Source organism: Scyliorhinus canicula, chromosome 10 (assembly GCF_902713615.1).
Source record: "Scyliorhinus canicula chromosome 10, sScyCan1.1, whole genome shotgun sequence".
In the NCBI taxonomy this organism is placed as follows: Eukaryota; Metazoa; Chordata; class Chondrichthyes; order Carcharhiniformes; family Scyliorhinidae; genus Scyliorhinus; species Scyliorhinus canicula.
This window is the reverse complement of record NC_052155.1, coordinates 114,172,820-114,196,557: the sequence shown is the minus strand read 5'-3', so window position 1 is coordinate 114,196,557 and position 23,738 is coordinate 114,172,820. Positions and strand designations below refer to the sequence as shown.

Sequence of the window (23,738 nt, the reverse complement as noted above, 5' to 3'; positions counted from 1 at the left end):
AAGATGTGCGGGTTAGGTGGATTGGCCATGCTAAATTGCCCGTAGTGTCCTAATAAAAGTAAGGTTAAGGGGGGGTTGTTGGGTTACGGGTATAGGGTGGATATGTGGGTTTGAGTAGGGTGATCATGGCTCGGCACAACATTGAGGGCTGAAGGGCCTGTTCTGTGCTGTACTGTTCTATGTTCTATGTTCTATGTTCTATGATGAACGCAAAGGGACAGGTGGTCTGAGGTGCATTTGTTTTAATGCGAGAAGTGTAGCAGGTAAGGCAGATGAATTTGGGGCTTGGATTAGTACCTGGGAATATGATGTTATTGGTATTACTGAGACTTGGTTGAGGGAAGGGCAAGATTGGCAACTAAATATCCCAGGGTATAGATGCTTCAGGAGGGATAGAGAGGGAGGTAAAAGGGGTGGAGGAGTTGCATTACTGGTCAGTGATGATATCACAGCTGTGATTAAGGAGGGCACTATGGAGGATTCGAGCACTGAGGCAATATGGGTAGAGCTAAGAAATAGGAAGGGTACAGTAACATTGTTGGGACTTTACTACAGGCCTCCCAAAAGCGAGCAGAAAGTAGAGGTACAAATATGTAGACAGATTATAGAAAAATGGAGGAGCAATAGGGTGGTCGTGATGGGAGATTTTAACTTCCCCAACATTGAATGGGACTGATGTAGTGTTGGTGGCGTAGATGGAGCAGAATTTGTAAGGAGCATCCAGGAGAGTTTTTTAGAGCAGTATGTAAATAGTCCAATTTAGGAAGGGGCCATACTGGACCTGGTGTTGGGGAATGATCCCGGCCAGGTGGTTGAAGTTTCAGTCGGTGATTACTTTGGGAATAGTGATCACAATTCCATAAGTTTTAGAATACTCATGGACAAAGACGAGAGTGGTCCTAAAGAAAGAGTGCTAAATGGGGGAAAGGCCAAGTATAACAAAATTCGGCAGGAGCTAGGGAATGTGGATTGGGAGCAGCTGTTTAAGGGTAAATCCACATTTGAAATGTGGGAGTCTTGTAAGGAAAGGTTGATTAGAGTGCAGAACAGACATGTCTCTGTGAAAATGAGGGATAGAAATGGCAAGTTTAGGGAACCATGGATGACGGGTGGAATTGTGAGACTAGCTAAGATGAAAAAGGAAGCATACATAAGATCTAGGCGACTTAATACTGATGAAGCTTTGGAGGAATATCGGGAAAGTAGGACAAATCTCAAATGCGCAATAAAGAGGGCTAAAAGGGGTCATAAAATATCTTTGGCTAACAGAGTTAAGGAAAATCCCAAAGCCTTTTATTCATATATAAGGAGCAAGAGGGTAACTAGAGAAAGGATTGGCCCACTCAAAGACAAAAGAGGGAATTTATGCGTGGAGTCAGAGGAAATGGGTGAGATTCTTAATGAGTACTTTGCATCAGTATTCACCAAGGAGAGGGACATGACGGATGTTGAGGTTAGGGGTGGATGTTTAAATACTCTAGGTCAAGTCGGAATAAGGAAGGAGGAAGTTTTGGATATTCTGAAAGGCATTAAGGTGGACAAGTCCCCAGGTCCGGATGGGATCTATCCCAGGTTACTGAGGGAAGCGAGGGACGAAATAGCTGGGGCCTTAACAGATATGTTTGCAGCATCCTTGAGCACGGGTGAGGTCCCGGAGGACTGGAGAATTGCTAATGTTGTCCCTTTGTTTAAGAAGGGTAGCAGGGATAATCCAGCGAATTATAGACCTATGAGCTTGACGTCAGTGGTAGGCAAACTGTTGGAGAAGATACTGAGGGATAGGATCTATTCACATTTGGAAGAAAATAGACTTATCAGTGATAGGCAGCATGGTTTTGTGCAGGGAAGGTCATGTCTTACAAAGTTAATTGATGAGGGAAGGGCTGTAGATGTCATATACATGGACTTCAGTAAGACGTTTGATAAAGTTTCCCATGGCAGGCTGATGGAAAAAGTGAAGTCGCATGGGTTTCAGGATGTACTAGCTAGATGGATAATGAACTGGCTGGGCAACAGGAGACAGAGAGTATTGGTGGAAGGGAGTGTCTCAAAATAGAGAAGGGTGACTAGTGGCGTTCCACAGGGATCCGTGCTCGGACCACTGTTGTTTGTCATATACATAAATGATCTGGACGAAGTTATAGGTGGTCTGATTAGCAAGTTTGCAGATGATACTAAGATTGGTGGAGTTGCAGATAGCGAGGGGACTGTCAGAGAATACAACAAAATATAGATAGATTGGAGAGTTGGGCAGAGAAATGGCAGATCGAGTTCAATCCAGGCAAATGCAAGGTGATGCATTTTGGAAGATCCAATTCAAGAGGGGACTATATGGTCAATGGAAGAATCCTGGGGAAAATTGATGTACAGAGACATCTGGGAGTTCAGGTCCATTGAACCCTGAAGGTGGCAACGCAGGTCAATAGAGTGGTCAAGAAGGCATACAGCATGCTTGCCTTCATCGGACGGGGTATTGAGTACAAGAGTTGGCAGGTCATGTTACAGTTGTATAGGACTTTGGTTAGGCCACATTGGGAATACTGCGTGCAGTTCTGATCGCCACATTACCAGAAGGATGTGGATGCTTTAGAGAGGGTGCAGAGGAGGTTCACCAGGATGTTGCCTGGTATGGAGGGTGCTAGCTATGAAGAAAGGTTGAGTAGATTACGATAGTTTTTGTTCGAAAGACGGAGATGGAGGAGGGACCTGATTGAGGTCTACAAAATTATGAGAGGTATGGACAGGGTGGATGGCAACAAGCTTTTTCCAAGAGTGGGGATGTCAATTACAAGGAGTCACGATTTCAAGGTGAGAGGGGGAAAGTTTAAGGGAGATGTGCGTGGAAAGTTTTTTACGCAGAGGGTGGTGGGTGCCTGGAACGCTTTGCCAGTGGAGGTGGTAGAGGCGGGCACGATAGCGTCATTTAAGATGTATCTAGACAGATGTATGAACAGGCTGGGAACAGAGGGAAGTAGATCCTTGGAAAATAGGCGACAGGTTTAGATAAAGGATCTGGATCGGCGCAGGCTGGGAGGGCCGAAGGGCCTGTTCCTGTGCTGTAATTTTCTTTGTTCTTTGTATCTCTGTCCGCCTTGAACAAGATAATCTCCCCTGAACCAACGCCTTCAATGTCCTGCCAAGTGTGGCCGCTGATCCCTCCCCGTTTCAATTCCATGTAGTCCTTAATTACCGACCACACCTTATCACAAAACCCCCTGTCCGCTAACAGCCCCGTGTCTAACCTCTGTCCTGGCCTGTGCTCCCATCCCGAACTATGTAGAATGCCAATGGGGCATGTGGTCCGAGATTACTATCCCCGTGTACTCTGCCCCCACCACCCCCACGGCTTACCAGAAAAAAAATCAATCCTGGAGTATACCTTATACACGTGCAGGAAGAAGGCGAACGCCCTCCCCACCCCCTTTAAATCTTCATAGGTCCGTCATACCAGTCCTTTCCATAAACCCTCCAAGCTCCTTGCCATCCTCAGCCTTCCCATTGACCTGGGGATCGACGTGTCCACAATTCAACTCTCCTCCCATAATCAACTGATGCGTGTCCAGGTCTGGAATCGCTCCCAGCAACCCATTCACAAATATCATGATCCTCTAACACCGTGATCACCATCACATATCTCCCACCCGGCACCCAGGTCCCTCACTTCCTTCGTACTCACAAACCCCGGCCGGGATTCTCCCCTACCCGGCGGGGCTGGGGGTTCCGGCGGGACGGAGTGGCGTGAACCACTCCGGCATCGGGCCTCCCCATAGGTGCGGAATTCTCTGCACCTTTAGGGGCTAGGCCCGCGCTGGAGTGGCTCCCGCTCCGCCAGCCAGCGCGAACGGCCTTTGGCACCCCGCCAGCCGGGGCCGAAAGGCCTTCGCCAGCTGCCGGAAGTCCGCGCATGCGCCGGTGCGTCAGCGGCTGCTGACGTCATACTGGCGCATGCGCAGGGGAGGCGGTCTCATCCGCCCCACCATGGCCTTCACCATGGTGAAGACCATGGCGGGGCGGAAGAAAATGAGTGCCCCACGGCACAGGCCCGCCCGCCGATCGGTGGGCCCAGATCGTGGGCCAGGCCACCGTGTGGGCACCCCCTCGGGGTCAGATCGCACCGTCCCCCACCACCCCCCCCGGCCCCGGAGCCCACCCACGCTGCCAATCCCGCCAATACCAGAGGTGGTTTAAACCATGCCGGCAGGAAAGGTCTGTCAGCGGCAGGACTTCGGCCCATCGCGGGCTGAAGAATCACCACGGGGGGCCTGCCGACCGGCGCGGCGCAATTCCCGCCCTCGCCAAATCTCGGGGGCAGAGAATTTGGGACACAGCGGGGGTGGGTTTGACACCGGCCCCGGGCGATTCTCCGACCCCCAGGTGGTGCTGCCCTGTTCTGCCCGCTGCCCACCAGATGTGCCAAAGATAGGAGCAGGGGAGTCCGAGGTTCTGTGGTGTTCCGGCACCTCTCCAACGGGAGTCATTGGCACAGCCCCCATCACCTCCTCTTCCCTCGGGTGCCCGATGGATGTGCCCCGGGCTACTCCATGGGACAGGGGTGTGAGTGGAGCTATCTCCTGAGACTCCCCGCCACCTGGTGCTGCCAGTCCCGGAGGCCCACGCTCGAATTGCATGCTAGTGGCCATGGAGCATAGGGAGTGAACAATTGCTGTCTGGGACTGAGCCACATCACCTATTGACTGTTCACCACCTTCTGGGTCTGTGTCACATCAGCCAGTGACTGCACCATCTCCCTCTGGGACTGGGCCACCTCCCTCTGTTTCTGCACCATGTCGGCCAGTGCCTGGGCAATGCCGCCGACGTTCTCAGACATGGTCTGCTGTGACTGGGCCATGCTCAGGAGCGCTGCTGCGATTTCCAATGTTCCTCTGGGACATGGCTGTCCGTGAGGTGACAACCCTGTTCTGGGCCTCTGCTAGTGTCTGCACAGAATGCCCTTGGCCTTGGACATGCTGATCCATAGCCAAAACCCTCGCCCCAATGTCTCCACCAAAGACTCCACCCATGAGGTATTGGCCTGGGTAGCACGCATTGTTGGCACCACCTACTGTTCCTACACGTGGTTGGACTCCTCCACCTGTGCCTTCAGTTGCTGGACGCTCGTCAGCAACTCCTAATGTAGTCCCTGACTCTGTGACAGCATCTCCACAATTGATGGGACTGTCCTTTCCAATTGTCCAAAATTTGTCTGGATGGCAGCTAGTTCCTTGGGTCTGACTGTCCGATCCCTCGGGTGTTCCTACCTCCACCTGATCAGTTGTGTGGTGTGCACCAGATAGTGCCCCTGGAGTCTCCTCAGTAAAGTGCCCAACTGAGGCAAGTGTCTCCGGGATGGTAGAGGGTGTTGGAGCCAACTCTGATGGGAAATTGGTGTCATCCTCGGGATGTTTTGGTCAGAGTAATATGGCTCTCTTCATCACTGCTCGGCTCATGGAGGAGCCCCGGCTGTGGCACTGGCTGGGGAGGGGGGCACCAGATGGACCCGCCCCATCTCCAGCAGGTCTTGAAAGACAGAAGCCAAGGCGCATGATTAGACCAGGAGCCAGGCAGCAGTGGGGGTTGATGTGTTAGGCAGATTGGGGCGACGTGGACTGCACTTGATGCAGTGTAGCGAGAGACAGACCTCTAACACTGGATAAGATGCAACACGATTTTATTTAACGTCTTAACTAATATACATGTTCAACTGTGGGTTGACACTATACTGAATTGACTGGAGACCTAGTGGTAGCCTGACCAGACTTACTAGCTACCACATGGTGTTTGCACTGGCTAGCTCACGAGCTCTGACTGTCTCAGAGGCTGGGTCCCGAGAGAACGGGAAACCTAGTTCCCTCTGGCTTTATAGTGGTAGTGTCCTGTCTGGTGATTGGCTGCTCTGTTCTGGTCATCCTGTGTGTCAATCACTGCCTGTCTGAACTCCATTATGTACATAGATGTATATTATGACAGGGGTGAGGATGACAGTGGTGTGGGTGTGAGGGTGTTGTGGGGGTGAGGTTGACACGCACGTGTTACAGAGAACCGCAACTTAGTGGGGTCTAATTTCCTGTCCGCAGCTGATCGCCACCTCGACGGCCTCCCTTTCCTCCAGGCCGCAGATCACATCCAGAGCCCTCTGCTCAGCCACGGTGAGGGGCCGCAGGTCTGCTGGTCCCCCTTCCAGTTTTCTCCCGCTCCCGGCGGTTGAATTTGCAGTGCAGAAGGAGGCCATTCGGCCCATCGAGTCTGCACCGGCTCTTGGAAAGAGCACCCCACCCAGGGTCAACACCTCCACCCCACCCTCACAACCCAGTAACCCCACCCAACACTAAGGGCAATCCTGGACACTAAGGGGCAATTTATCATGGCCAATCCACCTAACCTGCACATCTTTGGACTGTGGGAGGAAACCGGAGTACCCGGAGGAAACCCACGCCCACACGGGGAGGATGTGCAGACTCCGCACAGACAGTGACCCAAGCCGGGAATCGAACCTGGGACCCTGGAGCTGTGAAGCGATTGTGCTATCCACAATGCTACCGTGCTGCCCCATGGGCAGCCTTTTCCTGCGGAGGGGAAACAGAAAATGACAGTGTTAGACAGTCCGGCCCATGCAGCTGGGGGGGGGGGGGGGGGGGGGGGGGGGTGGTGGCCTCAGTGGCCAGGGCACCCGATATGGGTGCAAGCATGTGGTGCAGGGTGGGGGTTCAGCCGCCCTCCGGGTGGTGGGGGTGGGGGTGGTAGGTTTATGGGTATGTGGGATGTGGGGTTAGTGCCAGGGGCACAATGCTGCCTATTCACACTGGCCGCTGTGAGGAGGTTGTGCAGTTTTTTTACAGCACTGCAGGATGCCACCTGTGCCCAGGCAAGACAAATGGCGGTGGGTGGCAGCTTCCTTCCCCGGCTGGGGTTCAGGGTCACCCGCATCTCCTCCACCGGGCCCAAGAGGGTCTCCAGCCCGGCATCGGTGAAGCATGGAGCTGCTCTCCTGCTGCCATCTTGTTAGCTGGGATGGTGTGTGTGTGAGGAGTGCAATGTATATATGTGGCTGCAGCTTGTCAGCCTCCTGAGTGTCATCTGCAAATCCAGCACTGCTTTTCATTGGAATCGATTGTGTCCCACATGGCATCAGTGCTAGCCCCTTGACAGTCATTGCTCGGTCCAGGTGCGACGCAGGTTTTGCTGTTGTGGAACTCCACAGATGCTGCCCCTGCAGCAACACTGAGGGCTATATTCTCCAATTTCGAGGCTATGTCCGGAGGATCCATGGCGTTTTACTTGGGAATAATTGGTGCTGCCACAGCACTGATTCCCCGACTGGTGAGGGACTAGCAGCCACACCATGTAAAACCCGCCACCTCCACTAAATAAACGGCTGAGAATTGTCAGGTCTGTGGCCGCGCATGTGCACGGCGACGACCTGCAACGGTCTCGCCATACAACATGGCGCCAGCCATGCCCGGACCCGCCCTGCCAGATAGTGGCTCCCTGGACACCCCCTTACCGCCCCCTGGACAACATCCACCAGTCCCCCCAGCCCTTGCCGAGGCCCCCCCAGCCAGCAGCACGGTTCCCGCCCGACTGTGACAGCGCTGAACACAGTCGGCAGCCGCCACGCCAGGTTCCAGACTGCTGAGACCATAAGTCAACCGCATGGTCGGGAATCGGTCCACAGGGTGCCGAGCACTGGGGGAGGGCCTTCAGGTGATGTCCTGAGGCCGTCCCAATGGCGTGTGGCACGCGCCGTGATGACGCCATCTTGGAGGGGCCGGAGCTTGCACAACCTGCGTAAAACAGGCGCCGCCCCTGATTCGGTCATAAAAATGGATTCTCTGCCCGGTCGCCGATTAAGAAATTGGGTCGGGAAACAGAGAAGCTCGCCCTTAGTCTCAGGAACGGAGAATCCAGCCCACAGTTACGGAGCAAGTTCAGCTCTTAAAAGGGACTTGTTTCAAACAATAATTTCTCCATTTAAAGTTTTTAAACTTTACAGCTTACGAGCATCAGAGTGGTTGTGACTGAATATATTTGTTTGTTTATTATTGTCAGAAGGATAAGTCTACTGCCCTTCACTTTGCCTGTATGCAGGGGGCAATTGAGGCAGTCAAACTCATGCTGTCTAAATACAAGGGAGAAAATGATATACTTCACCTTCTGGATGGCAATAGACAAACACCATTGCATAAGTAAGGTTGATTTAAAACAGTTTTCAGTTAAATAATTTAAAACCTATTGGTGGTGGTAATATTTAATGTATAATGTGTAATTTTCACACACAGGGCTGCAACATTTGACCACTCAGAACTAGTGGAATACTTAATCGATCAGGTATTTGCATAAAACTCTTATAAACCTTTACAGCTAATATTTGACCAACTCCATACTAGTTGGAGAATAAAGGCTGGGATTCTCCGAGCCCCCGAACCGCAATCGCGCCTGGTGCGGGGGCGGAGAATGGGGCGTCAGACCCGCGACGCCTTTGTGCGAGTCTCCGGCGACTGGAGAATCTCCGGCAGCCATGTGCACGCAGTTGACGCAGCGCCGGTCAGGGTCTGTTGAAAGGGGCCCCCGCGGCAATTTTCCGTGATCGACCGACCGAGTTCCTGCCGGTGTGGTTCTCGTAAGGTTCCACCCGGTGGGAGTTTGATGTCGCGGCTGCGGTGGCCGTCCTGGTGGGGGGCGGAGGTATCAGCCTCCAGGTGGGGCCTCATGACGGCCAGGCCTGCGATCGGGGGCCACCGATCGGCGGGCGCGCGATCTTGGGGGGACCTACCTTCTTCTGCACCAGCCCGCTGTGTGGGTCTGCCATGTCGCACAGACCCGCGGCCGGAAGTGCAGAGCCCCGTATCAGTAGCAGGAGCTGCGCACCGCACGCCGGGGCCCTGCAAGCCCCCTTAAAAATGGAGAATCACCCGGACTTTTTAGAAAACAGTCCAGAGTGATTTACGCCCATTTTCTGACGGGCGTGGGGACACAGCCCCATTATTGGAGAATCCCGGCCAAAGTAAATCATAGAATCATAGAATCATTGCAGTGCAGAAGGAAGCCAATCGGCCCATCAAGTCTGCACCAATCCTCCGAAAGAGCACTTTACCATGGGCCCACATCCCCTCCCTATCCCCGTAACCCAGTAACCCCGCCTAACCTTTGAACATTAAGGGGCAATTTATCATGGCCAATCCACCTAACCTGCACATCATTGGACTATGGGAGGAAACCGGAACACCTGAAGGAAACCCATGCAGACATGGGGAAAATGTGGTAACGGAATTGAACCTGGTTCCCTGGCGCTGTGAGGCAGCAGTGCTGACCACTGTGCCACCTTCTGACAAAATGTGATGTGTATAAAGTTATCTTTAGGATTGGAAGCTCCCTCAGTATCTGAGCACCCTTAGCCAATGAATACCCTAGCCATCAAGACAAGGAAGGACCAACGATGAATCTCCAGTTGAGTTTTATCACAGCTGTAGAGATGATTAGGGTTAGACCAATAGCCTCTACTCTCTTCAATATGCATACATATGAAGATTAGGTGAGAATAGTATTAGATTTAGCCTTGTATGATCTTTCTATTTCTTGATCTTATTATTTAATTGTGTACGCAACAGAATTTGCACATCGATTGTACCTTTGATGTTTGATCCTGCCTTTTGGCCTGCTCTCTCAAGGAGTCTTAAAATACCTCATGGCAATAGAATGATAGAATGCACTAGTTTCATAACAGAGCAGAAATATTTAACCTTAATCAAAAGAATGAAAATAGATTATCGGATTGTTAGCACATTGCTGTTTATGGGAGTTTGTTGTGCGAAAATTGGCCCACAAAAAGTATTTCTCCCTTCTTTCCTGTAAACCTTCCTCTTTATTTAATTTAATTCTGAGTAATCTATCGTGTCATTTTTTGTAACAGGGAACAGACATGAATATGGTTGACAGTGAATGCCGCACTCCTCTTCTGTGGGCTGCTTCACATGGAGCATGGAATACTGTGGAAATTCTGGTGACAAGAGGTCAGGAGGCATCTTTACTGTTCTTATGTAGACGTGGAAGGAATTAGTACATGTCTTGCTGGCTCCCTGTTGCCTCATGGTAATGCTTCCATGCTGTGATTGATGACCCAGTTATTTCACCATATTTACTTTAATTGTATTGTTTTACAGATTTTTACTTCACAGGAAGTGGGTGCTACTGACAAAGGGGGCGATTCTCAGCCCATGTTCTCTGTTAGAGAGGACGAAGCCATCTCCGGAGACAATCGGGAAACGCAATTCTCTCTGGTGGGATTGCGTTTCCCGATTTTCCATGTCCTCACTGGTGACTTCATGAGGGTCACACGCACAAAGACCTCCTTTTATTGGATTTCAATAAATCTGAACATGATTATCCAGCCCCCAACCACCATATGATCCCCCCTTCACTGAATATTCAAACCTCGCCAATGCGATGTCACGTTGGCAAGGTTTACAACAGCTTTGTAAAAAAAAGGATTCAGTCGAAGGGATTCCTCTGAGGGAACCAAGGTAAGTAGAGCCCCTGGGGGTGGCAGACATGCCCCCAGGACAGAGGTTGGCACTGCCAGGTTGGCACTGTGCCAAATTGTCAGTGTCAACATGTGCCAGGAGGTAGCACCAGGGGCTAGTGCTCTGGGGAACCACATTGCGAGGGGGGGTTCGGGGGGTTCAGTTATGTGTAGTGGGGGCTAAGAGCACTGAGGTCAATGAGGAGGGAACCTGCAGGCAAGGGGAAGAGAAATAGGCAGTGAGGGTGGGCAAATCACTGAGGATACTTCCACAGTGGAAGAGGAGACTGATCGTTGTGGATGGTGGTGGTGGTGGTGGAGAGGGGGGGGGGGGGGAATGAGAGCTTGATGACTATGGGGGAGGCAGTGGGTGGAATTGATTTACAGTTCTGAACGGGGCCCTTTCTGAGAAGCCGTCAGGACCCGCCCCGCAGACCGAGGGCAAAAACTCCCCTCGCTCGTTTTCTTTTCTTCAGAGAGGCTGAAGATCTGGAGTGAAAACTGCTCTGTGCAGCTGGAGAGCTGGTTTTCAGTCAGAGCCTGGCACTTTGAAGAAATATTGTAAGATTCGCCCAAGGTTAGTATTATTGTCCACTTCTCGTTGGCTTCTTCTTGAACTGCTGCACTCCATTTAGCCCACAATGCAGTTTCCCTGCCATGATACAATTGAATAACTTGCCAGGTTCCATCAAAGGATAGTTAAGAATCAACCATGTTGGTGTGGGACAAAGGTCAGAGTGAGAATGGGTGGCTGGTTCCCTTTACTAAAGGACATTAATGGGGGAATTGGATTTTTAACTACCATCCAAAAAGCTGAATTTGTCACTTTTTGATTTTTAACTTCCAGATTTTGGAAACAGAATTCAAATTCCCATACTTTTTTTTTTTAAATAATTTTTATTGAGAAATTTTGATTTTATACAACAATAACGCACCTTAGTAAAATACCGAAAATAACAATAATATTAACAATCATATACATTCGCCCCATCCCCATGAACAACCCAGCATTTTAACAACAACGCAAATTAACACACTATAAAGTTACAGAATAAACACTACAATAATGCACCCCTCAAATTCCCATACTTGAGATCATAGGCGGGATTCTCTGAACCCCAGCCAGGCCGGAGAGTCGGCAGGGGGCGTCGTGAATCCCGCCCCGCTGCCCCGATGCCGGCTGCTGGATTCTTTGGCACCGGTTATCGGCGGGGGCGGGAATCGCTTTGCGCCGTTTGCCGGCCGTTGGCAGTGGCCCCCCAGCAATTGTCCGCTCCGCAAAGGGCCGAGTGGCCACACCTTTTACTGCCAGTCCCGCCGGCGTAAATCAAACAAGGTCCTTATCGGTGGGACCTGGCTCTGCGGGTGGCCAGCGGCGTCCTCGGGGGGGGGGAACTGGCACGGGAGGGGGGGGGGGGGCACCAGGGTGGCCGGGCCCGCAATCGGGGTCCACCGATCTGCGGGCAGGCCTGTGCTGTGGGGGAACTCTTTCCCGCTGCGCCGGCCGCTGTAAGGCTCCGCCATGGCCGAGGGGGGGGGGAGAAGAACCCCCTTGTGCATGCGCTGGGATCGTGCCAGAACACTCTGGTCCTCCCGTGCATGTGCCAACTCACGCCAGTGGAATTGCCAATTCCGCGTCAATTGGCGCCAAACCCGCCGCCGCCGGCCTAGCCCCTGAAGGTGCGAAGGATTCTGCACCTTCTGGGCGGCCCGATGCCGGAGTGGTTCATGCCACTCCTCGGTGCCGGTACGGCCCACTCCGCTGGATAGCGGAGAATCCCGGCCCATATCTTCCATGATTATTGTATTTTTTGATTGCTAGTCCAGTAACATAAGCGATACACTGGTGCAATCAAAGTTGAGCAAGACTTATTCACTTTTGTATTATTGTAGTGGTTTGGAAGGAACAGATTCTGGTTGATGATGTTATGGAGAATTATCTGCTCTGTCTAGCAGTTCTACATATTTATCTGATTAATATCTATGGAACCAAGCCAAGGTTTACTGATATGGAACCTCTGTCTATATCAGGTGTAATAAAATATAGGGGACATGGGGCAGATGTTCGGTTCCAGATGGTGTACAGGATGATCTGACAGGAAGGAAGAGGATGGTGGAGGGGTGCAGACTAGGGCAGAGAAATCCTCAGCTGTCTTTGTGGACATATCAGAACACTCCTGCTCCTCCTAACCCCACAAGAAGAATTAGCAAGAATCTTCTTTTAAATGGTCTGTCCAGATATTCCCTGGCAGGAAGGCCACAATGGATTCCCCCTTTGGATTAGTGTTAAAATAACACTTACTAATCCAATAATATCATCAGATCTGGGTCTACACATGTCCCTGCTGTCCACCCATTGCCCTGAATCAAAATCATGTTAAATGGGATCTGGATGGCTCCAGAGCAGGTAAGTAACATGAGACATTTTAATTGCTGATCCACCCAGTTTCCAGCAGGCCCATTCAAAATTGTCCAGATATGGGCAGCACGGTAGCACAAGTGGACAGCACTGTGGCTTCACAGCGGCAGGGTTCCAGGCACGATTCCCCGCTGGGTCACTGTCTGTGCGGAGCCTGCACGTTCTCCCCGTGTGTGCGTGGGTTTCCATCGGGTGCTCCGGTTTCCTCCCACAGTCCGAAGATGTGCAGGTTAGGTGGATTGGCCATGATAAAGTGCCCTTTGTGACCAAAAATAAAGGTTATATGGGGTTATTGGGTTACAGGGTTAGGGTGGAAGTGAGGACTGAAGTGGGCCAGTGCAGACTCGATGGGCCGAATGGCCTCCTTCTGCACTGTATGTTCTATATATCAAAACGGGGGCGTGGGTGGGGGCGAATTTTGTTCCCACATCCGCCGCAAGTGCAAAGGTGATGCTGACTCAAAATCCCGCGGGAGCTGGAAAACGGGAATCACGCCAGGAACCACATTTCAATACATTTACATAAAATTAGCGGGTTCCCCCCATTAGGAATTCCTCTTTCACGTCGGGCAGTTTTGCGACAAGTTTGTTAAACAGGAACCAAGTGAAGGGAACCCGCTGGGGCACAGGTAAGTATAGAACCCAGGGGAAGAAGGACATGGCTGGGCATTGCCAGTGTGTCAGGGGCCAGTGCTAGGCTACCGGGAGGAATGCCAGGCTGCTGGGGCAGGGGCAGGGTGCAGTACTTGGGAGGGGAGGGATTCAGTTACGGAGGTCCAAATGGGGTTTTCCCTATTGGGGGTGGGGTTTGGGGAGGGTCTAGCATGTGTGTGGATGGGGGCGCAGGGCAAGGGTGGGGAGATCTCCGTCTCCATGGGGGGTTCTTTTTAAATTTACTTTAAGGTGAGGGCATCCTTAAAAATTATGTTGCGGACTCTATCAAGCCCAGGGCCCGGCCCGCTATCGTGACGTTGGGAATACTCCTCAAACATTTTGTTTACTAAGTGCTGGAAAAATATGGAGGGGAAAGCTGGCTGTGTAGCTGGCGAACTGCACATCAGTTTTTCCAGCCTGCTCCAGCACTGAGACAAGAAATAGAAAACTTTGCTCCATGTTTTTGTTTTCAGCCTTGGAAATGCCAAGAATGTGGAGCCAATTGAGAGATCCACCAATAAATTTATGGCAAGTTTAATTTCCTTTTGAACTTAAGACTGCATTGCAGCTTCTTAAAGAAATAAAATTTTAAGATCCAATGATTTTTGTGAGGATATCGGAGCTGCAAAATGTGTTCTTGTTCCAGTGTGGGCAGATAGATATTGCGGCCGAAAGGAGATACATGAGGTAACACGAGATTCCACTAGAAGAGGCAGTTGGCAGATGAGACCATCATCAACGTGCAGTGGATGTATGTGTGGTGAATGAGATTCACACGGTATTATAATCTGTATATATGTATCAATATTGTAAGTGCAGTTGCACTACCTGACCACCAGGGGGAGTAGCTCTGGTAGTACTCGAGAGTTTGTACTGGGCTCCTCCCTTGGCTCCACCCAGGACTCCTCCCCCTGGAGCTGCTGTATAAAGATCCGTGCCACAGGGTCAGCCAGCCAGTTCACCGAAAGTTCAACGGCTAACAGGCTGGCTCTGTTGTAAGAATATTAAAACCACTATTCTAATCCTACAAGCACGTGTCCGTAGAATTGTTGGTTCCAACAGTATGAAAATGGCAAGCCAATGAGGGCAAGGATTCCAAAATTCTGCTTTTGCACCAGAATCGCACCTGATGTAACTAAAGCCTGCAGAAAGGGAGCATTTGTAATCTGCATGACTTATCAAAGAAGGAACTGACAGAGTTCGTAGGTTCTGATTCATCATAAACCTTGTCAGAAATTTCATCTTTGGAGCGAATAGAAAAGGTTTTTCATTTCAAGTAGAAAAATCTCTTGATGGCTGCCAGAAAAAGGAATATATTTTGACAAAGTTTATCTTTAAATTGAACCAGGAGGAGCAGAAGTCCTCCACAAGGCTCCAAAACACACCCGTGAGCCACTTGTGGCCTGTGTTATTCCCTCCTGTTCTTCCTTCTATTACATAACTCCTGCCACTCCCGTGCTCAGGGCCTACCCAAGGCCAATTTTTAAAAAAGCTATTCTTTCATGGGATGTGAACAATCCTGACAAGGCGGACATTTGTTGCCCATCCCTAATTGCTCTTGAGAAGGTGCTGTAGTGGTGGGGTTTAGCTGCCTGAAATGCCAGATAGGTATCTGCAGTTTACCTGTAATATGCTGGCGATTGATTATTTGGGCCGCTGGCTTTTAGTACACATTCCCAGTCGACTAAATGTATTTTCATGCAGAACATAGTCAAAGACCCTTTGCAAGTCTAGGTGTAGCACATCATAAGGCTTGTTGCTGTCACTTTCTCTTAAGAAACAAGGCATAGCAGTTTCCCTTATCAAACTCATTAAATATTTCTTTTTATGGTTATCTTAGGAGCTAATATTAACCTAAAGAATTCTGTGGAATGCAACTTCCTTCATCTAACTGTCCTGCAACCTAAAGGATTAACAAACCTCAGTGAAGAAATTCTTCAGGTACCTCCTTATTTAAGTTTCTACTTGGCAGTTTTTCAGGCATCTTATTAATTTTTAATGATTAAAGCCAGCAATTAATGGCAGACTTAGCGTAAAATTGTTTAGTGGCCGATTTATTCAGATTTATCAATATTTTTCAGTTTCAGCACCACAGATCACAGCTGAATATCAAGACCTGAAAAGATGCTGTAATGCTATGGATTTACAGAGTGGAAACCTATACAGCAATTCTGCGGCTTTTTTTTAAAAGGAAATATTCTCTTTATCTTTCAATCCTTTTTTATGTGCTTATTCTTTAACATTTCTGTGTCTATTTTTGCAGTCTGTAGAAGTGCAGGAGCTGGTCAATGACAGAGAGATTGATGGGTGTACTCCACTGCACTATGTTTGCAGACAGGGACTAACAGATTCTGTGGCAAAAATGTTGACCTTAAAAGCATCTCCACACTTGAAAACATTGGACAAGAAATCGTCACTGCATTTTGCGGCAGGGTAGGAAATTTCTCATATTCAATCCATCTCAAGGTTTAGTTTGCTCAAATAGAGGTCAGAATAAATTTAAAACCACTGGAAATAACTAGGGTTGGTGACAAGGAAGGAAAATGGGTGTTTAGTCAGACATGAAAGTGGTACAGCATGCAAAATAGTAAATTATTTGATTGATATTAAGTTGGGAGGTGAAACATTGTGATATTACATTGAACCTATTTAAAAGATGTCATTAATGAGGACATTAAAGCTTCCACAGTTTACATATAACTTTAAGGGAAGTGGAAGTTTTGTCATTGGTTGTATTGTCTGAATGCTCTTTATACTAATCAGTAGCAAGTTAGCATATATTGTGGCATATATTTTCCATGTGGTATACTTTTCGGTGTAACAGATGTATACTGCATTGATTTTGTTGTGTTCACTGTGAGTACAAATGGCGAAGTGGGCGCAGGAATGTCAGGAACCTCGGGCGGGATTCTCGGCAGAGCGGGATGGAGTGGCGTGAACCACTCCAGCGTCGGACTGCCCCAAAGGTGCAGAATCCTCCGCACCATCAGGGGCTAGGCTGGTGCCGGAGTGGTTTGCGCCCCGCCGGTCGGCGTGGAAGGCCTTTGGCGCCACACCAGCCGGGGCCGAAGGGACTCCGCCGGTCGAAGCGAGTCCGGGCATGCACGGGAGCGTAGCGGCTGCTGACGTCATCTCCGTGCATGCGCGGGGGGGGGGGGGGGGGGGGGGTTCATCTACGCGTCGGCCATAGCGGAGGCTGACACGGCCGATGCGTAGGAAAAGAGTGCCCCCACGGCACAGGCCCGCCCGTGCATCATTGGGCCCCGATAGCAGGCCAGGCCACCGTGGGGGCACCCCACGGGGCCAGATTGCCCCGCGCCCCCCCCCCCCCCCCGCCCCCAGGACCCAGGAGCCCACCCATGCCGCCAGGTCCCGCCGGTAAGGGACCTAGTCTGATCTACGCCGGCGGGACTGGCAAAGAACCAGTGGGACTTCGGCCCATCGCGGGTCGGAGAATTGCCGGGGGGTCCGCTGCAAGTGGCCACCGACCGGCGCGGCACGATTCCCGCCCCAGCCGAATCTCCAGTGCCGGAGAATTCGGCGGCCGGCGGGGGTGGGATTCACGCCTTCCCCCGGCGATTCTCCAATCCAGCAGGGGGTAGGAGAATCCCGCCCCTCATTTCAATACATTTAGATACAATTAGCGGGCTTCCCTGCTATATTGTCCCTCCACATTAGGAATTCCTCCCTTGCTGCGTGGTGGTTTACAATTGTTTTTTATAAACAGGAACCAGGCGAAGGTAACCCACTGGGGGCACACATGTAAGTATAGCCCTTGGGCGGAAGGGGACATGCCCAAGCAGTACCCAGACACAGCACCCTGGCACTGCCCCCTGTGCTATTCTGGAAGAGTGCTGCAAGGACAGTGAGCACTAATGATGAACTCTCCGCTGCCTTTTCAGGAGAAGATAAACCATAATTCAGCTGAATGGACAAGAATGGGCGTTGGGGAGCCCAACTCACTGGTTCTCACTCAGATGGATGCCCTAGAGCTGGAATGGCTTCGCAGAGCTTTCTCCACTGGTTGTGGAGAGGCAGGAGTCTCGAAGGAAGGTTAATAATGCAGTTCAGAGACTGGCGGAGAGCACAGACAGTGTGGTGCTGTGTCATCTGAAAATTGAGTTGTCAAAGCAAGAATGCTCATTGATCCTCCAGTGACGATGTCAACATAATGCAGGACGACACGCAGACAGATGCAGCCAAGTCACACCCTCTCTCCGAACCAGGCACCAATGCAGACACAAGCAGATCAGTGGGATATAGCACAATCGCATGAGGAGCGGCTAGAGGAGCAGAGTGTCTAGGGGGCCAGCAGTTGCAGGACTACCGAAGACCAGGACCTTGCCAGGTCCAAGGCAGATGATGAGCCTTTGAAGCAGCCAATCAGCAGATGCTGGGGGTCCAGCACGATGCATGGGGAGATTTGCTGGAGATCCCTGAGGGTCTATGTGCTATGGTCTCTGTCATGGAGGAGTCCCTGAGTACTGCGGGACCCTTAGCGCCAAGCGCATAGCCTCCTCTATTAAGAGAGGGGCGAGTGTCATGGAAAGGCAGCTACAGGAGCAGAATCCAGGGTTCCGGGGCTACGCTCAGACCTGCAAGCCCTCACACAGGCAATTACCTCAGAGTGAGAGATGCATGAGGCAACGACCTATTCTCTCTGCTGGGTGCCCGTCCATCAATGGGGAGCAGCGCGGTTCAAATAAACTTCACACTGGCAGTTAAGCTGAATGCTGTCTTTGTGGGCTTCTCCCAAGGCCTTCCAGAGGAGGGCAGCAGCTCCTCCTCCCCTTTGCCAATGACCGTCGCATCTGATGGGGATGCAATGACTGAGGAGTGCCCAGTCATGTCGCTGAACACACCTCCCAGGCAGATCCCAGTCAGGCTTTGTTGGTGAGACGCCAGCTGCCAAGGTCATCATAGCCAACGTAAGGGCAGTCAGCACTCTGACTCTAATGTCACTGCCAGTGGGGGCGGGGTGCACCAGGTGCAACACCCGCAAACGTAAGTTTAAGTCATCGTGAGCACAACAGCGGCTTCTCATATTTCAAAACTTTTGATGGTGTGGTTGGCGTGGGTTGACTGAGGTGGCATCCTGCCACCTCGCGGGGAGGGCACACAACCAGCCTGTCTCACCCACTCCATCAGAGAGGTGGAGCAGCAGAGCATGTGACAGGACCCGAAAGATGGTGACCTATGCCTGGGCAGGGCAAAGCCAGAGGATGCTCTGGTGGATGCCCGCAGGTGTCCAGACGTGCAATTAGGTCGTCTGACCTTGGTATAGGGATGAGAGATAGTGCCCTTTGTATGATCTGGAATCAATACCATGGCAGCCTTTCCGAAAGTGCACATTAGCAAAACCTCTCTGCTGTCCCTGCCTCCCTGAAGGTTCCTAACATTTGCCTCCATTTCCTTCCCCTGCACCTGCTTGGGCTCCTCATCAGACCCATCAGTCGATTCATCCTCCTGTAGATCCTTCCATCTTGCTCTCCTTGCTTGGCCTTGCACCCCCCGTGTCTGTGTTTCTCCTCCCACAGATCACTCCGTGGATGTTGCCATTGGCACCTGGTCTCCTCTTCCTCCTGATCCTCTCCTTCCTCAGAGGAGATCCCAGCAGCTGAGTATACAATCCCCATGATCAGAAATGCACAAGGCACTGTCTCATACATCTAAGGGTGAGCTCCGCTGAAATCTTCAGACAAACATGGCAAAGTTTGCCAGAACAAAGCTATCTATGTATAGAATGCACCAGAAATGACAGTGAAATCTCTCAAATGGAATAAACTTCACAGCAATAAACTCCAACCTAAAGAGACAGGGCCTTTGCTCCAGGTTTTCTTTTATCCCACTCCTGGATGAGAACTCGAGGAAAACGTGTTGGTTGCCTTCCAATGTTGCCAATGCGACAACATTTCAGGGAGGGGTAATATAAAATTCCTTTCAATTGATAAATTCCTGGCCTTAATTGGCCCTTTAACTGTAAGTGAGCCCGCTTCTCCGTTGACCGTGACACCGTTCCCGTATAAAATTACTTCAGAGGCAGCACGGTGGCCTAGTGGTTGGCACAACCGCCTCACGGCGCTGAGGTCCCAGGTTCGATCCCGGCTCTGGGTCACTGTCCGTGTGGAGTTTGCACATTCTCCCCGTGTCTGCGTGGGTTTCACCCCCACAACCCAAAAATGTGCAGAGTAGGTGGATTGGCCACGCTAAATTGCCCCTTAATTGGAAAAAATAATTGGGTAATCTAAATTTTTTTTTTTTTTAAATTACTTCAGGGCATACGGCCAATGTCGTCTCACGTCATTTCACGTGAATTGAGATCTGCCGCGTGACCACTTTAATCTCGTACAATTCTGGCCCATGTTTCCTACACTTCAACAAATACTAAATTTGCTGTGAAATACTTTGGAATATTCATAGATCAGTGATCATAGAATTTACAGTGCAGAAGGAGGCCATTCAGCCCATCGAGTCTGCACCGGCCCTTGGAAAGAGCACCCCACTTAAGCCCACGCCTCCACCCTATTCCCGTAACCCAGTAACCCACCTAACCTTTTTTAGACACGAAGGCCAATTTATCATGGCCAATCTGCCTAACCTGCACATCTTTGGACTGTGGGAGGAAACTGGAGTACCCGGAGGAAACCCACGCACACACGGGGAGAATGATCAGTCCGCACAGACAGTGACCCAAGCCGGGAATCGAACCTGGGACCCTGGAACTATGAAGCAACAGTGCTAACCACTAGGCTACCGTGCTGCCCAACCACTATGCTACCGTTCGGAAGATAAAAAAGGAGTTATCTGAATAAAAATCCCTTCTTTATCCATCTATCTCAATAATCCTACATGTGAATTAAATATTTATCTCCAAAACTTCCTGTTGTCAGTCTCTTATCAGACATTTGTGCCAGATATTTTTCATGTAAATTCTTTTGTCTGCATTTATGATCAAAACTAATACGAAATTATCAATCGGTAATTGTACAAGTGGACCACTGGGTGGCACTATTTTTAAACAAACACCATTGAATAAAACAGAGAAGTAATTTGCCCGATTGTGCCCAAAGACAAACTTTGCCATGTTTGTCTGAAGATTTCAGCGGAGCTCACCCTTAGATTTATGAGACAGTGCCTCTTGATAGAGCTATCAAATGAATTGTACTGCCCTTTCCATAGCCCTTTAAATATTGTTTCTGTAAGCATGAGATTAAATTGTTAATTTCAGGCGATCTAGTCCGGAGACACCCCTTTTAAATCATTCAGTCAGAAGCGTTGTTTGAAAGAGATCCATTACAGAACCCCTACAATGCAGAAGGAGGCCATTTGGCCCATCAAGTCTGTACCGACCCTCTGAAAGAGCACCCGACTTAGACACATGTCTCCATCCTATCTCCTGAACTCCACATAACCTTTTGGGCACTGAGGGGCAATTTAGCATGACCAATCCACCTAACCATCACTAATTCCGATTCCAGATTCTGAGTCTCACCACCTGGATCCCGTGTCCGGCAAAAATAAATGATCAATAATTAATTTCATCCACTCCAGGTGCCCCGTGATCATGCAGGTTTGAAAACAGCAAGACCTGCGGTGCTTTTTCAAGGGTCATAGAAATATAGAAAATAGGAGCAGGAGTGGGCCATTCAAACCTTTGAGCCTGCTCCACCATTCATTATCATCATGGCTGATCCTCTATCTCAGTGCTGCACTCCCGCCCTCTCCCCAAACCCTTTTAGTATCTAGAAATCTAGCTAATACTTTTTAAAGACATTCGATGACCTGGCCTCCACAGCCTTATGTGGGAGAGGTTAACCACCCTCTGAGTGAAGAAGTTTCTCCTTATCTCAGTGTTAAATAGTTCAATCTGTATCCCTGTATCCTGAGACTGTGACCCCTTGTTCTAGGCCCCCCACCCCAGACAGAGAAACACCTTCCCTGTATCGAGTCTGTGCAGCCCTGACAGAATTAGATCCCCTCTCCTTCTAAACTCCAGTGAATACAGGCCTAGTTATCCAAATCTCTCCTCATACAACAATCCTGCCTTCACGCCAGTTCCGGCTTATGTGGTGATTTAGCTGCATGAATCTTTGCACCACCACTGCGCTGCCTTCTCCTTCAGGCAGAGGTATGCCACTGCCACTTTGTAAAACCCAGAAAAACCTTGCAAGCGAGGGAAAATACTTTGCTCAGCAGTAACAGGAAGTGCCATCTTACAATAGTGTGGACTGCAATTCCGCACTTCCAGCTCCACTGGAATTCATCCACGGCTCAGACCAGTTACAGAATCTTTGAGGAGAAGAATGTTTTTTTTAAAAATAATTTTTATTGAAAAATTTTGAATTTGTACAACAACAACGAACCATAATAAAATACCAAAAATAACAATAATATTAGCAATCATAAACATTCGCCCCACCTCCATGACAAACACAGCATTTAAATAACAATGCAAATTAACACAATATTAAGTTACATAATAGAAACTACAATAAGGAACATCGCCCCCCCCCTCCCTCCCCGGGTTGCTGCTGCTATTGACCAAGATACCTATCTTTGAGTCAGAAAGTCCAGAAAAGGCTGCCATCTTTTATAGAACCCTTGTATTGATCCTCTCAGGGCAAATTTGACCCTTTCCAGTTTTATAAATCCCGCCATGTCACTGATCCAGGTCTCCACACTTGGGGGCCTCGCATCCTTCCACTGTAGCAAGATCCTTCGTCGGGCTACTAGGGACGCAAAGGCCAGGACACCGGCCTCTTTCGCCTCCTGCACTCCCGGCTCTACCGCAACTCCAAAAATCACGAGTCCCCACCCTGGTTTGACCCTGGATCCAACCACCCTCGACACCGTCCCCGCCACCCCCTTCCAGAATTCTTCCAGCGCTGGGCATGCCCAGAACATATGGGCGTGGTTCACTGGACTCCCCGAACATCTGGTGCACCTGTCCTCACCCCCAAAGAACCTACTCAGCCTAGTCCCGGACATGTGGGCCCGGTGCAGCACCTTAAATTGGATGAGACTAAGCCTCGCACATGAGGAGGAAGAGTTGACTCTCTCCAAGGCATCCGCCCAAGTCCCGTCCTCTATCTGCTCCCCAAGTTCCTCCTCCCATTTAGGCTTCAGCTCCTCCACTGACGACTCCTCCACCTCCTGCATTACCTTATAAATGTCAGACACCTTCCCCTCTCCAACCCATACTCCCGAAAGCACTCTGTCCATCGTGCCCCGTGAGGGCAGCAAAGGGAATCCCTCTATCTGTCGCCTAGCAAACGCCTTTACCTGCAAGTATCTGAACATGTTCCCTTGGGGAAGCCCAAATTTATCTTCCAGTTCCCCCAGGCCCGCAAACCTCCCGCCAATAAACAGGTCCCTCAATTTACTGATGCCCACCCTTTGCCACCCCCGAAATCCCACATCCCTGTTCCCTGGGATGAACCGATGATTGCCACCCAATGGAGCCTCCATCGAGCCCCCTGTTTCCCCCCTATGCCGTCTCCACTGTCCCCAGATTTTTAGGGTCACCGCCACCACCGGGCTTGTGGTAAACCTCTTAGGGGAGAGCGGCAATGGCGCCGTTACCATGGCACCCAGGCTCGTACCTCTACATGACGCCATCTCCATTCTTTTCCACGCCGCCCCTCCATCACCCATTTACGCACCATTGACACATTGGCTGCCCAATAGTACCCCAGAAGGTTGGGCAGCGCCAGCCCGCCTCTATCCCTCCCTCACTCCAGGAACACCCTCTTCACTCTCGGAGTCCCATGTGCCCACACAAAGCTCAAAATACTGCTAGTCACTCTCCTAAAGAAGGCCCTGGGGATAAAGATGGGCAGGCACTGAAAGAGGAACAAGAACCTCGGAAGCACCGTCATTTTGACGGACTGCACCCTCCCCGCCAACGACAATGGCAGCATGTCCCACCTCTGGAACTCCTCCTCCATCTGATCTACAAGTCTGGTGAAATTATGTTTGTGAAGAGTCCCCCAGTCCCTGGCCACCTGCACCCTCAGGTACCTAAAGCTCTCCCCTACCTGCCTAAGCGGGAGCCTACCAATTCCTTCCTCCTGGTCTCCAGGGTGCACCACAAACACCTCACTCTTGCCTAAATTTAGTTTATAACCTGAAAAGGTCCCAAACTCAGCTA

The 23,738-nt window shown here is 50.5% G+C and overlaps 1 protein-coding gene across 1 annotated transcript in view; it reads left to right on the top strand.

The window, feature by feature from the left end:
- Positions 1 to 23,738, top strand: part of trpa1b (transient receptor potential cation channel, subfamily A, member 1b) — a 163,080-nt gene that overhangs the window by 47,621 nt on the left and 91,721 nt on the right. The window contains exons 8-12 of the mRNA XM_038808471.1: positions 8,047 to 8,183; positions 8,277 to 8,325; positions 9,908 to 10,007; positions 15,429 to 15,529; positions 15,852 to 16,021. Of these exons, the coding sequence (XP_038664399.1) occupies positions 8,047 to 8,183; positions 8,277 to 8,325; positions 9,908 to 10,007; positions 15,429 to 15,529; positions 15,852 to 16,021 (557 nt within the window). The remainder of the gene's footprint in view (positions 1 to 8,046; positions 8,184 to 8,276; positions 8,326 to 9,907; positions 10,008 to 15,428; positions 15,530 to 15,851; positions 16,022 to 23,738) is intronic.